Genomic DNA, 14,833 nt, shown 5'->3' on the forward strand with positions numbered 1-14,833 from the left:
ATAGTTATGGCAGGCACAGAGGGAATTTGACTTAGAAAATGGTAAAATGTATTCAACAGAGCTTAGAGTACTTCAGTCTTATTAGATGACTGTATAATTAAAATAGCCGAAACATTGGATAATTGATCTTATAAAGAGCAGAGGAGTTTCATGAATGACAATATTTTCATGTTAGAGCTTTAATGACAGATTCCCAGCAGGTCTACTTACACCAAATAATGAGGACAGGGGTTTGGGGGAGTTCGTCCTTTACTAAACTGGCATCGCTGAGCAAAACGACCTCTAGTAATTACAGCTTTCAGTACACTGATATTCATTGACTTCCAAATCTCAAATCTTCCCAAATCCCTGGCGTCTCAAATGGACTGGGATAATTTGGATATTTCAGGGTAAGCTGAAAAAACTACAAATGTACTATTCGTTCAAAAAAAAAAAATGCTTTTAATAGGCCGACTTACAATAACTTCATTATCAACGAGGGATTTGTTCATTGGTTAACCAATGTGTATATGGATTGAGATTTGTGTATATTGAGATATTGATACTTCATTGATGATGTCAACTAATCTACAAATCTACATTGATGTTTAGTAATTGTGAATAAAATGCTTGAAATAAGTGAACATTATAATAAAGAGTGAGTCAGAAGGAGAAACCGGAACTGAATGTGTGTGTGTGTACGTGTGAGAGACACTATACCAGTTAGAGCCAGACCGATATATCGGCAAGTCGGTATTATCGGCCGATATTAGGCATTTTCCAAACTATCGGTATCGGCAGTTATAATGGCCGATAAATTAATATTTCAAAAATAAAATAAAAACGGACGAAACACGATTGAACCATGTCATGAGTGTTGGAGTTGTATAGTTTGTCCACCAGAGGGCGCTCTACATCGTTCCTGTTGGCAACACTCGTTGAATTGGTCACGAGACATACATTGCTTGAATAACAATTAAAAGAACATAACTCAAATAAGCATGACAAAATTTGTGACTATCATGTCCAGTTTTGCTGCTGTTAAATAAGCCAAAAGTGAAGCGGAATTAGCTAGTAATAGTTACGTTACGTTACAGTGTAATCGACTGACTGTCCTTTTAACTTTTGACAATGTGACTGAAGTATTTCTTTAATAGCGCGTGACAGTTATAGCAATGAGACGTATCATCTCTCCTTGGCCTGTTATATTGAAAACGTATGTTTTAAAATTTGCGGTATGACGTTATCCATTGCTAAATTATGGCTCATCATAGACTAGCTAACCACATAGCTAGCTAACGCCACTATCATCAGTCTGTTCTGTTTCTTTTTAAAGTGCATTATCATATTATTTTAGTTAAAACTCAGAAAATTACTACAAATAACTAACGTTAGGGAAATCTGTTAATGTTTTGTTGCGCGTTTCTGAAAAAAATAAATAAATAAATAAAAATATCGGCCGATATATCGGAATATCGGATTTTAAAACCAACAAATATTTGTATCGGTATCGGCCTTCAAAATCCTTTATCGGTCGGGCTCTAATAGCAGTGTTACGTACACTCTAAAAAATGCTGAGTTGTTTCAACCCAAATTTGGGTCAAATATGGGCAAACCCAAATGTTGGGTTAAAAATGTAATAAAAAAAAACTCGATATAGCGGTTTAACATTGATATCGCAGTGTGCGTATCCGCAAAATAGTCACATGACAGGATGTGTGATGTCATGCACGTATGGGGATCTTAGGCCCCGTCCACACTACTGCGTTTTCGTTTAAAAACGGAGACCTTTTGCTACGTTTGCGCCTCCCGTCCACACTAAAACGGGAAAAACGAAGACCTAAAACGGAGAAGTTTAGAAACGCTGCAGCTGCGTTTTACGTTTTGAATCTCCGGAGGGCGTTTTAGTGAAGACGGGACAAAATGGAGAACTTCAGAGACGCTGACGCAGAGGCTGACGCTCGGCTCTATGATTGGGTGTTATCAGTCATGACGTGTCCTTCCCTGATTCGTCATTCACTGTTTACCCCGGCACGCGCATGCCCAGTGTTGGTGAATGGTCACGTGATCCGCGTTTTCAGTCGTTTTAATGTGGACGGAGATCGTTTCTAATACACAGATAAAACGCTGGTGTGGACGGAGATCGTATTCGTTTTAATTCTCCGTTTTTAAACAAAAAAAAACGCAGTAGTGTGGACGGGGCCTTAAAGTGACAGCAGCCTAATATACCTGCAGCTGTCTGTTAACACAGAGAAATCACTTTATAGCTTTAACACAGATACATTGATTTTTACAGAGAAGACTATAGTCTTATTTTACAGCAGAAAAGATCGACACCATTGACGTGACAAACTGGATTCATGATGCCACTGAAAAAAATAAAAACACACACTCTCAGTGCTCAGCGGTGAACGCCTTAACTGTGCCCAGATCAGCTGTGTATTATGTGGAAGTCACATCCATACGCTGAAGAAAGTGCCTCACACAGAGGAGAACGACCTGTGCTCATAGCTGAAGATAACACACACACTCACACACACACACTTCAGCAGTCCGGCCAAACACACGCTGAGATGACCTGTCTTCTGCATATCTGTTGATGTTCTGATTACATGAAATTACATCAAATATACAGTACAACAATAAATGCTCTGTTTGCTCTGTTTGTGTTCGTGTCTACACCTATACTGTCTATCACGGGAGAATTCAATCGATGCATGTAATCTCTCTTTCAAATTATATAATGATAATGATGATCACAAATGCATACTTTTGGCATATTCATGAAAACATGATCACGCACAATTTCACAACAAACAAGCAGACACAACTTCAACTCTCATGTCATGATAATTACATGCATATTTCTGCAGATATTAAAAATTGAGCATCAGCACGGAGGCTGTGTGTGTGTGTGTGTGTGTGTACTTCACAGCTTTGCTGGATCTCACACATTAAAGCAGAGAGCATGTGGCAGGACAGATAACACTGAACACAGAAGCACAAACGGTGAACAAACAATTGTCCAGTGGTTCTCAACTCCAACTCTGCTTGTGTGTGTGTACAGTACTGTCCTACTGTACTCACACACACCTGTCCAACTCACACACACCTGTCCAACTGTACTCACACACACCTGTCCTACTGTACTCACACACACCTGTCCTACTGTCCTCACACACACCTGTCCAACTGTACTCACACACACCTGTCCAACTCACACACACCTGTCCAACTGTACTCACACACACCTGTCCTACTGTACTCACACACACCTGTCCTACTGTACTCACACACCTGTCCTACTGTACTCACACACACCTGTCCTACTGTACTCACACACACCTGTCCTAGTGTACTCACACACACCTGTCCTACTGTACTCACACACACCTGTCCTACTGTACTCACACACACCTGTCCTACTGTACTCACACACACCTGTCCTACTGTACTCACACACACACCTGTCCTACTGTACTCACACACACCTGTCCTACTGTACTCACACACACCTGTCCAACTGTACTCACACACACCTGTCCTACTGTACTCACACACACCTGTCCTACTGTACTCACACACACCTGTCCAACTGTACTCACACACACCTGTCCTACTGTACTCACACACACCTGTCCAACTCACACACACCTGTCCAACTGTACTCACACACACCTGTCCTACTGTACTCACACACACACCTGTCCTACTGTACTCACACACCTGTCCTACTGTACTCACACACACCTGTCCTACTGTACTCACACACACCTGTCCAACTGTACTCACACACACCTGTCCAACTGTACTCACACACACCTGTCCTACTGTACTCACACACCTGTCCTACTGTACTCACACACACCTGTCCTACTGTACTCACACACACCTGTCCTACTGTACTCACACACACCTGTCCTACTGTACTCACACACCTGTCCTACTGTACTCACACACACCTGTCCTACTGTACTCACACACACCTGTCCAACTGTACTCACACACACCTGTCCAACTGTACTCACACACACCTGTCCTACTGTACTCACACACCTGTCCTACTGTACTCACACACACCTGTCCAACTGTACTCACACACACCTGTCCTACTGTACTCACACACCTGTCCTACTGTACTCACACACCTGTCCTACTGTACTCACACACCTGTCCTACTGTACTCACACACACCTGTCCAACTGTACTCACACACCTGTCCTACTGTACTCACACACCTGTCCAACTGTACTCACACACCTGTCCTACTGTACTCACACACCTGTCCAACTGTACTCACACACACACCTGTCCTACTGTACTCACACACACCTGTCCTACTGTACTCACACACACCTGTCCTACTGTACTCACACACACCTGTCCTACTGTACTCACACACACCTGTCCTACTGTACTCACACACACCTGTCCAACTGTACTCACACACACCTGTCCTACTGTACTCACACACCTGTCCAACTGTACTCACACACCTGTCCTACTGTACTCACACACCTGTCCAACTGTACTCACACACCTGTCCTACTGTACTCACACACCTGTCCTACTGTACTCACACACACCTGTCCTACTGTCCTCACACACACCTGTCCTACTGTACTCACACACACCTGTCCTACTGTACTCACACACACCTGTCCAACTGTACTCACACACACCTGTCCTACTGTACTCACACACCTGTCCTACTGTACTCACACACACCTGTCCTACTGTACTCACACACACCTGCCCTACTGTACTCACACACACACCTGTCCTACTGTACTCACACACACCTGTCCTACTGTACTCACACACCTGTCCTACTGTACTCACACACACCTGTCATACTGTACTCACACACACCTGTCTTGTACTCACACACACCTGTCCTACTGTACTCACACACACCTGTCCTACTGTACTCACACACCTGTCCTACTGTACTCACACACACCTGTCCAACTGTACTCACACACACCTGTCATACTGTACTCACACACACCTGTCTTGTACTCACACACACCTGTCCTACTGTACTCACACACACCTGTCCTACTGTACTCACACACACCTGTCCAACTGTACTCACACACACCTGTCCTACTGTACTCACACACACCTGTCCTACTGTACTCACACACACCTGTCCTACTGTACTCACACACCTGTCCTACTGTACTCACACACACCTGTCATACTGTACTCACACACACCTGTCTTGTACTCACACACACCTGTCCTACTGTACTCACACACACCTGTCCTACTGTACTCACACACACCTGTCCAACTGTACTCACACACACCTGTCCTACTGTACTCACACACACCTGTCCTACTGTACTCACACACACCTGTCCTACTGTACTCACACACACCTGTCCTACTGTACTCACACACACCTGTCCTACTGTACTCACACACACCTGTCCAACTGTACTCACACACACCTGTCCTACTGTACTCACACACACCTGTCCTACTGTACTCACACACACCTGTCTTGTACTCACACACACCTGTCCAACTGTACTCACACACACCTGTCCTACTGTACTCACACACACCTGTACTACTGTACTCACACACACCTGTCCAACTGTACTCACACACACCTGTCCAACTGTACTCACACACACCTGTCCTACTGTCCTCACACACCTGTCCTACTGTACTCACACACACCTGTCCTACTGTACTCACACACACCTGTCCTGTACTCACACACACCTGTCCTACTGTACTCACACACACCTGTCCTACTGTACTCACACACACCTGTCCTACTGTACTCACACACACCTGTCCTACTGTACTCACACACACCTGTCCAACTGTACTCACACACACCTGTCCTACTGTACTCACATACACCTGTCCTACTGTACTCACACACACCTGTCCTACTGTACTCACACACACCTGTCCTACTGTACTCACACACCCTGTCCTACTGTACTCACACACACACCTGTCCTACTGTACTCACACACACCTGTCCTACTGTACTCACACACACCTGTCCTGTACTCACACACACCTGTCCTACTGTACTCACACACACCTGTCCTACTGTACTCACACACACATGTCCTACTGTACTCACACACACCTGTCCTACTGTACTCACACACACCTGTCCTGTACTCACACACACCTGTCCTACTGTACTCACACACACCTGTCCTACTGTACTCACACACACATGTCCTACTGTACTCACACACACACCTGTCCTACTGTACTCACACACACCTGTCCTACTGTACTCACACACACCTGTTCTACTGTACTCACACACACCTGTCCTACTGTACTCACACACACCTGTCCTGTACTCACACACACCTGTCCTACTGTACTCACACACACCTGTCCTACTGTACTCACACACACCTGTCCAACTGTACTCACACACACCTGTCCTACTGTACTCACACACACCTGTCCTACTGTACTCACACACACCTGTCCAACTGTACTCACACACACCTGTCCAACTGTACTCACACACACCTGTCCTACTGTACTCACACACACCTGTCCTACTGTACTCACACACACCTGTCCTGTACTCACACACACCTGTCCTACTGTACTCACACACACCTGTCCTACTGTACTCACACACACCTGTCCTGTACTCACACACACCTGTCCTACTGTCTGTCCTCCTCGGGTGTGTAGTGTGTGTGTGGTGCGCGGGAGCTCTTACTGGTGGTGTTGTACTTGACGCCGTTGATGAACTCCGGGCACGGCCGCTCGATGATCCGCCCAGAGTTGCTCCTCGGCCAGCAAGTTCCGATTTCATCCGTGGTGGAGTTACAGTAGATGCCTTAGAGGAAAATATATAACCGATGCTGATTAATGTGCATTACAAGAGCCGAATAACACAAACGCGCCAATAAAGAATCCCCACCATCGACACTCATCGACGCGAAAGACGCGTTCCCGTATAAAGTGTGTTGAAACGCGTCCACGAGAGTGCAGTTGGAGTCGCCGAATTCCTCAATGAAGAACTGGAAGAGCGACGCGTCCATGATTAAACGCGAACACGAGCGCAAACACAGGGTTCAGTACAAGAGTCTTCCTCCCTGCTAACTTGATCCGGTGTCTTCCTCCTCACTGATGATGATGATGAGTGCTCCTCGCGCGCGTGCCACAGCGGGAGTAATGTGCGCGCGTCCTCAGGCTCTGACTCAATGATGGTGATGTCATATAATGGAATGTCAAGGATCAAAGCGGGAATGTTTTCGTCACCGTTGTAAGATATCGAGTAATTAATTTCACTCAGACATGTTTGACATGATAACACAGCACTCAGCGCTCTCAGACAGCGATACTGAACAATGATGATAAGTTGAATGATTAATATTAGCACAGAAATATATTCAAGTTCGAATTACTTTATTGTCCAGTTTGTTGTGCAGCAGAATGTATTAGCCTACAAATCACACACACACACACACACACAATTACATTGTCTAGATTGCAGGCATAATTAAAAACAATTAAAAAAACAGAAAACAATCATGGTTCCTCGTAGAGTTAAGAAGCAGAATGGCTGCAGGCACAGAAGAGTGTTTCTATCTGCTGGTTCTGAACTGTTGGAGTGTAAAGCTGTGTAATCCAGGCTGTCAGGGGCGAGCATGATCTGGCGAGAGAGATTAGACTCTTCTGCTGAGTTATTTTCTTTTTCAGTAATGGACCCGAACCAACAGATTAAGGAGAATGTGACGACTGCTTCAACCATATATGGGTCAATTACATAGCCTATTATTTGTATTACTTTGCAAAAACAATGGCTTTAATAGGATTTTATATTTCAACATTATTAGTTTCACAAGTCTGATTACTGAGCAAGAACATTTTTACATCTAAAAATTAATTTTAATATGTAGTGCAGACACAAAACACTATATAATCCCACAGTCCTCTTGTGATTAGGCTATGGAATTGAAATTGCAAAATGTATTTAGTAAAAGTAATTTGTGACCCTATTTTTTGTTAAAAAAAAAAACACACAGAACTGATCTATTTCAAAGATGTCCACATCTGTGTATTATGAGTCGACACATCACATTAGAAGTAAACCACTCAGTTAACCAGTGGTGTCCCTTCCTTTTGTTGATTGGTTATAAAAGACGTATTGTTCAGGCTTAAAATCTCTAATAATGATCAGGGGTCTTATTTATGAAACTGCGTAGGATCCCTACTAAAAGTTTACGTGCGCCCAAAAGCCAAAAATGGCGTATACGAAAAATATTCTGATTTCTAAAACCGTGCGTACACCTTTAAGCAATATTCCCTTTATAAACCACAGATCACCCGCACATGTGCGCGTGAACCAGCCTTATATCCCGCCCTGCACACGCCCATTTTTAAAGGGACACTCCACCCATTTGCATTAAGCTTTCCATTGTTAGAAACCGACAGGAGAAATCCCCTATTTACCTTTTTCACTTCTTCCTACAATGATGCAAAAATCGTCATTTTACGTCATTGTAGGAGGAAGTGTAAGAGGGGGATTTCTGTAAAGATTATAAGCACTAGATCCCACCCTTTGATTTCTCCGGCAGAAGCGTTTTGAAAATATGGACAAAGGTACTGAATACACAGACGGATGCATTATGGAGGATTGGGATTACACATAGTAAAGTCAGCCATCTTTTTTTTTAAGCTAAGCTAGCAGGCTCTTGTTCTCTGGAGAAAGCTGAGTAGTAACTTTAGGGGTTACCGTCCTCTTTTTCCCAGACATGTCCGACCGTCGATGTCCAGGATTCAGCAGTCGCCATTCATTGTTTATATGTGCAGTTTTGTTTCAATCTAACTGAATTCATTCCTATTGGTGAATCTGAATGTAGTGTAAACATGAACGCTAAACAAGTGATCGGTTGATCTTTAACATTGCTAAGAAAATCACGGACATTTTGGGCGATCTTGAAACACATTTTCGGGCAGACTCATCACGGAGACTCACTAGTACCCTAGACTTGTTGTTTAACGACTGCGGTAGGCGTGGCCTCCTAGGGCAGCGAAGCAAGTGCATTCTGGGAGTTGTTGTCTTTCATCCACATACGCCAAAAATACATTTTCTGGGTTTTCTCAGTCTAGAAAGCTCCAAATTCAAAAATAGTTTCACATTTTCTCTACATATGACCCATTTTAAATCTTTCCAGAAGTGAAGTATCCCTTTAACCATAAATAGTCAATGCAAATCACCTCATGATTGCTGATCAGCATGTAAATGAGAGTGGAATCCCATGTATACCTGTAAACTGGCATGCAACCTGCCAATTAATTAATTCAAGAAAGTGAAAACGCATGTTTCTGTTACTTTGAATAATGGCGACAGGTGAGGAAAGAGGAAAAAACATAAGACGCTGAGATTGAAATGCTTGTAGGGGAGGTGGAGGCTTGGAAAACGGTGTTATTTGGTGGCCTAAAAAGATTCTCATTCATTTAAGCTGGAGGCAAACAGAACTGTCCTCCCACCGCCAGAGCATTGATCCAAGTACAGCTGATCTCACATCAGTGGACAGCAAAATCGCGGCTATAACTGTGGAGGTCAGCGTGTGTGGTATTGTGTTGGAAAAGGTTAAAATCATGCAGATGCAGATGCACAGCGTCCGGCTCAAAGCAGTATCCCCTGGGTCTGGCACGTCCAAAAGTGTTCAGGTAGCCTACTCACTTGTTTCCATCAACACGTTTTTATCTGAATTAAGTGATATCGAATGAAAAATGCCTAATGGAAACAGTAAAATATGTGTAAAAACAGTAAAGTTTTTAAAATAAAAACTTGTTTTTAAGTCAATATTTTGTGTCAAATTATTGATTTATTTATTTATTTGGTTGATTTATATGTAATAAGCAGGATAATATATAGCGAGGCGGTTGTTATAGCGAATACAACCGCCTCGCATACATTATCCCATTCATATGTCGCTATCAGCTGGCACATAAGCATTATTAGGCTTCAACTTGTGAATTTTTTGATGGCGCGATCCGTTTTGTCAAACAAAACTTTGTTCGCAAAAGTTTGCTCGAATGTTGTTCGATTCAGTGCGAAAATGAATGGAAACACCTTCAAATGTCTCAAATCAATTCAATATACCAATTTGATCGCAAAACAGCATGTGACGTAATTACGTACAGGTTTTTATTCGCTTTAAAGCCGTTGGATGGAAACACACTTTCACCAGCTTTATTCGCATGAGTTTAACCGAACTTCAGATAATTCGATTGACAAGTGGATGGAAACATGGCTACTGACCCAGTCCTGTAGTTACAGCGAGACTACAAACACTGTCAACAGGGTTGCAGATCAGAGCTGGGATGCAAGAAATTGAGCAATGATTAAAAGATGCAGCTAAAGGGATAGTTCACTTTGAAATTAATTTTTGATATGTTTTAGCCTACCTCAAGGGCATCCAAGATGTAGTCTTTGTTTCCGCAGTAGTTTGAATTTTGATATTTTTAGGTCAAACCGTTCTTGTCTGTCAGTCATATAGACCTGGTAAGTCCCGCCCCTTCCGCTAGCCCCGCTGGACCTCTAGGTTGAAAAATCGTCAATGCAAGTGAATGAGAGAAAATAATTATTTTCTAATCCCGTTTGAATTTTGCACTGAATGTGAACATATGTTGTCTGTGAATGTTTTATGTAATTTTTCGTGTAAAGAATGCTACAATTTAGCGGGTAGAATTTTCATACGGTTAGACTTTGTGTGAGAGCACTTTGTGGACTACAACTCTTTCGACCAGTTTGATATACCAACCCGATCTCACGACCAAGTCGTACGAATTCGACGAATGATTAAAAAGTGGCTAATTCGTAACTATTCATACGACCTCACTCGTGCGAATAAATACGATTTTGCTAAATCGTACATATTTTACGAATTGGCCAATTCGTATGAATTCGTACGAATGACCTACCCCTGACCCCGCCCCTAAACCTAACCATCACGTGGGTTTAGACAAATCGTACGAATTAGTACGAGTGAGGTCGTACGAATTAGTTCGAATTAGACACTTTTTAATCATGCGTCGAATTCGTACGAATTGGTCGTGAGATAGTGTTGGATATACGTCATCACCACGGATCCTGCTAAACAAACCATTGTTTAAATGGTGACATTTGGGTACAAAACACACAGGCATCTCGATCTAATTCCTTAGATTATCGCACCGTGATTTGTGGAGGGAAAATGTGTTATGCGGTGACGTGACGTCACATATACGACGTGTAGTCTTTCTTGTTATGTCTATTCCACAACTGCTAGCCAAAGAATTATACAATATACCGTCAAGCTCTAAAACATACCAAAAATTAACCCTTGTGCTGCATTAGATTTTTAACACCGTTGAGTGCATTAAGGACCAAAAATGGCCACATATTAAACATTGCCTAAAATATTATATATTATTATTATTTTCCACTTTTACCAAGTTAAATCTTTTAACCAGCATCAGTCCTCATCATAACTACCAAAAATGTATTCAATTTCAGGATTTTAACCCTTTAATTACCAGTTTTGTTTGCGAAACCATCGATTTGTATAAGAGGAAAAAACACAAAAATTCAATTATTTTCAATAAACTAAATGCAAAGAGAAAACTTTAGATTTGGATTATCACAGTCCCACTTTGCAAAAAATCCCACTTAGCGCGTTAGAGACCAAAAATGGCCACCTATTAAACATTGCCTATTGCCTAAAATAAGGTGCATTTCCACCCATAGGGAATAAATATGTAGTGACGTCATCTGGTGGAATACACTATATAATGCAAATATAATGCTTTTGCTTCAAAATGAAAGGATGTTTGTGCAAAAATCATGTTTCATGTATTACTGACAGCCTCAGATTTAAACAACGTTTTAATGGGTTTCAATGGGCCATTTTTGGTCTTTATGGTGCTGAGTGTTACTATTTGATCTACACAGTGTGTGTTATACATATTTTGCAAAATGGGATCACATTTTTTACATGTATCCAAAAAGTCACAATTTTGCCAAATTTCATACCATTTGCATTAAAACAGCCAAAATGGTCAAAGAAATTAAACTGCAAAAGACCAAAAATGTCCCTAATGCAGCATAAGGGTTAATTTCAAAGTGAACTATCCCTTTAAAACACGAACTTTTTGTCTTTCTTTACAAACGCCACACTCTTAGAAGAAAAGGTTCTATATAGAGCCTTAAAAGGTTCTAAAGCGCTACCTATTTGGAACCCCTAAAATGTTCTATATCAAAATTCAAGATATGGGGGTTAGAAAATGTATATATTTATATCATTTTTTGTAGTTAAATCAATATACCACGAAGAGTGCCATTTCAGATTTTCTCCTCCAAAAATCAGCATGATTATAATGTGATATTAAGTTTAATAAACAATAATTTAATTACAACTACAAAATATTGCAGAATAATGTAATATATGAATGAATAATAGCCTATAAAGAACCTTAGTGCCAAAGGGGTTCTTTCTTGTCATTATAGGACCTTTTTTAGCATAAAATATCATTTGGAGTTGAGTAAAGAACCCTATGCTACATATATAGAACCCTATGACATCCTCACGGATTCTTGCACCACACGTCCTGACAGTCTTGCACACATTGGCTGGACGGTATAAAAGTCTGCCACCCGAGGCATTTTGTATTTTGTACTTAAATTGTATTTTAATTTCGGCACACACAGTGCAGGGGAACCTGATGTATCGACTAACCATATTACCATTGAACACCACAGATATTATGGCACATAGGGACGGCTGTGATATGCCAGACCATAGGGTGAGATGATAGATACCAATATAATTATTTCATATACAGTACAAAAAGGTCTTAGAGACAAATTTGAGGATTACTTATAGTGTTTTTATATAAATAAATAATTTACCTGTCTGCCGATTCCCGCTGGAAACAGCGAGTGAACATGAGGTGAACCCCGAGTGGTGAGGACTTGTATTTGGACTGGGATGGCATGGTTTCGGTAACGCTGGACCCAATTCAGCACACAGATCCAAGAGCTCAGCTGTAGGGTATCTAAATCGGCTTATTAGCCAGTCGTCATCATGGGCCAGCAAATCATCATGGTCCCTGAAAACTCATCTCTCCTCATTCTGCCATTGGCGTAGTCATCCAGCAGTGCCATCATGAAGCATTACATGCAGATTTATATGTTTCTAGCAAATAGACTGATCGTCAACACCTTGACAAAATCACATAATTCATTTGTGGCTGAAAATTTAAGCCGAAAATGTTATAGGCTAGTGAACACGGGCTCCTCATCATCAGCAGCGATGATGAGTAGTGAGTGATTGTGCTTCATGACTCTCTTTTCAGACTTTGGCATTTTATAATATGATGTACATTAAGGAAAATATTTCCTTTGTACACTGTGTTCTGCAGTTTTGTATCACATGCATTCGCGCTCCTGTCCTCCAGCGCTCCCGTTGTGGACAATGTGACTGTAAGGCAGTGCTGATTATTAGGTGTTCAAGCACGAAGTGCCTATTGTAATTCCTAGGATTTTTTTGAAAAAACCCCCCAAACAATTCCCCTAAAATGCATCACAGTAAGGCCTACAGACTTGAAACCTGGCCAGCTGGTAGGGCCTCAAATTGAGGAGAAACTATCAGAGTACAAGCCCGATTGGCCCATAGGTGGTGCAACTGCAACCAACTACTAAATTGTTCATAATTCCTTGACTTAGCCTCAAGGTTTTTACAGAAATACAATCAAAAGCCAATAAATCCTAAAAGAAAAGTCAGAACTTCACGAAAATTGATGAGCATATGTGTCCTAACATGGTTAGGAAGCATGCAAAGTTTCGTGAAGATCGGACCATAGGTGGCGCAATAACCGTCAAAAAGGTATCATTCTTGTTAGGCGTTCAAGCACGAAACTATGGTAAATCATGCTAGAATCATGGTAAATAATGAAAATCACACTGAAATGTGGTGTATCATGGTAAAACATGGCTTGCTACATAAAACTTAATGTATTTTGATGCTTTGCTCCTTAAAGGCCTTAACTGATTGAACACCGCTAAATGCTGCTTGCAGCTTTAATTATTATTATTATTTTTTATACATATTGAATTACGTTTGGATTTTACTAGATGTATAGCTGGCACAAATAACACCGTTGGATTTGATCTTCATGAATCATGATAATGTGGATATAAGGTTTGAAATGGAGTGAAAATTAAATGTCATTAATTATTATAATCGTTTTTCTCACATTTATTTTCTACAATCAAACCTCAATATCTGTGTCGCCGATTCGCTTTGTCTCAAGAATGTGCGTATATGCTTGCTTAAAGGAGCGCACATTCCCCCTCAAGTCTATTGTATATAGACTCAGTGTGTTAATAAATACTTTATCCATGCATTGATTACTGAGGCTTAAATACTGTGCGTCTATACGAGTGCTAATGCTCAGAAGAACCAGCGAATCGGAGAAATGTGGAGAACAGCTTTCACCAGAACGAGGAGATACTGCGAGTCCCATTGATATCACACAACCTTGATAACACACACACACACACACACCTTCATAATGAAATCTGCATGTTCTGCTCCAGCGTGGAAGAGCTTACATTGATGCCAAGCACCAAATTAGATTTCATGGTGTCTTTAAAGGCTGTGTGTGAAGAAATCAAAAATAAAACATTAGAAAAACTCCCCATATGCACAATTCCCCATGTCCACTCCATCAGACACAACTGAGTTGACACAATTGAATATTTTTCCATCTTAACCGTGTTTTATACAGTGTAACAATGTAGAAGCTGCCTTAACACACATAAGACAAATGGCAAGATCTATCCAGTAACTAT

At 41.5% G+C, this 14,833-nt stretch overlaps 1 protein-coding gene across 1 annotated transcript in view; it reads right to left on the minus strand.

The window, feature by feature from the left end:
• The window catches only part of crhr2 (corticotropin releasing hormone receptor 2), a 70,074-nt gene extending 62,918 nt beyond the window's left edge, over positions 1–7,156 (minus strand). Inside the window, exons 1-2 of the mRNA XM_089130795.1 lie at positions 6,908–7,156; positions 6,704–6,823 (exon numbers count right to left, since the gene is read on the minus strand). Coding sequence (XP_088986921.1) covers positions 6,704–6,823; positions 6,908–7,028 — 241 coding nt within the window. The 5' untranslated portion in view covers positions 7,029–7,156. The remainder of the gene's footprint in view (positions 1–6,703; positions 6,824–6,907) is intronic.
• Positions 7,157–14,833: the final 7,677 nt, after the last annotated feature.

Source organism: Pimephales promelas, chromosome 5 (assembly GCF_988280905.1).
Source record: "Pimephales promelas chromosome 5, fPimPro1.hap1.1, whole genome shotgun sequence".
In the NCBI taxonomy this organism is placed as follows: domain Eukaryota; kingdom Metazoa; phylum Chordata; class Actinopteri; order Cypriniformes; family Leuciscidae; genus Pimephales; species Pimephales promelas.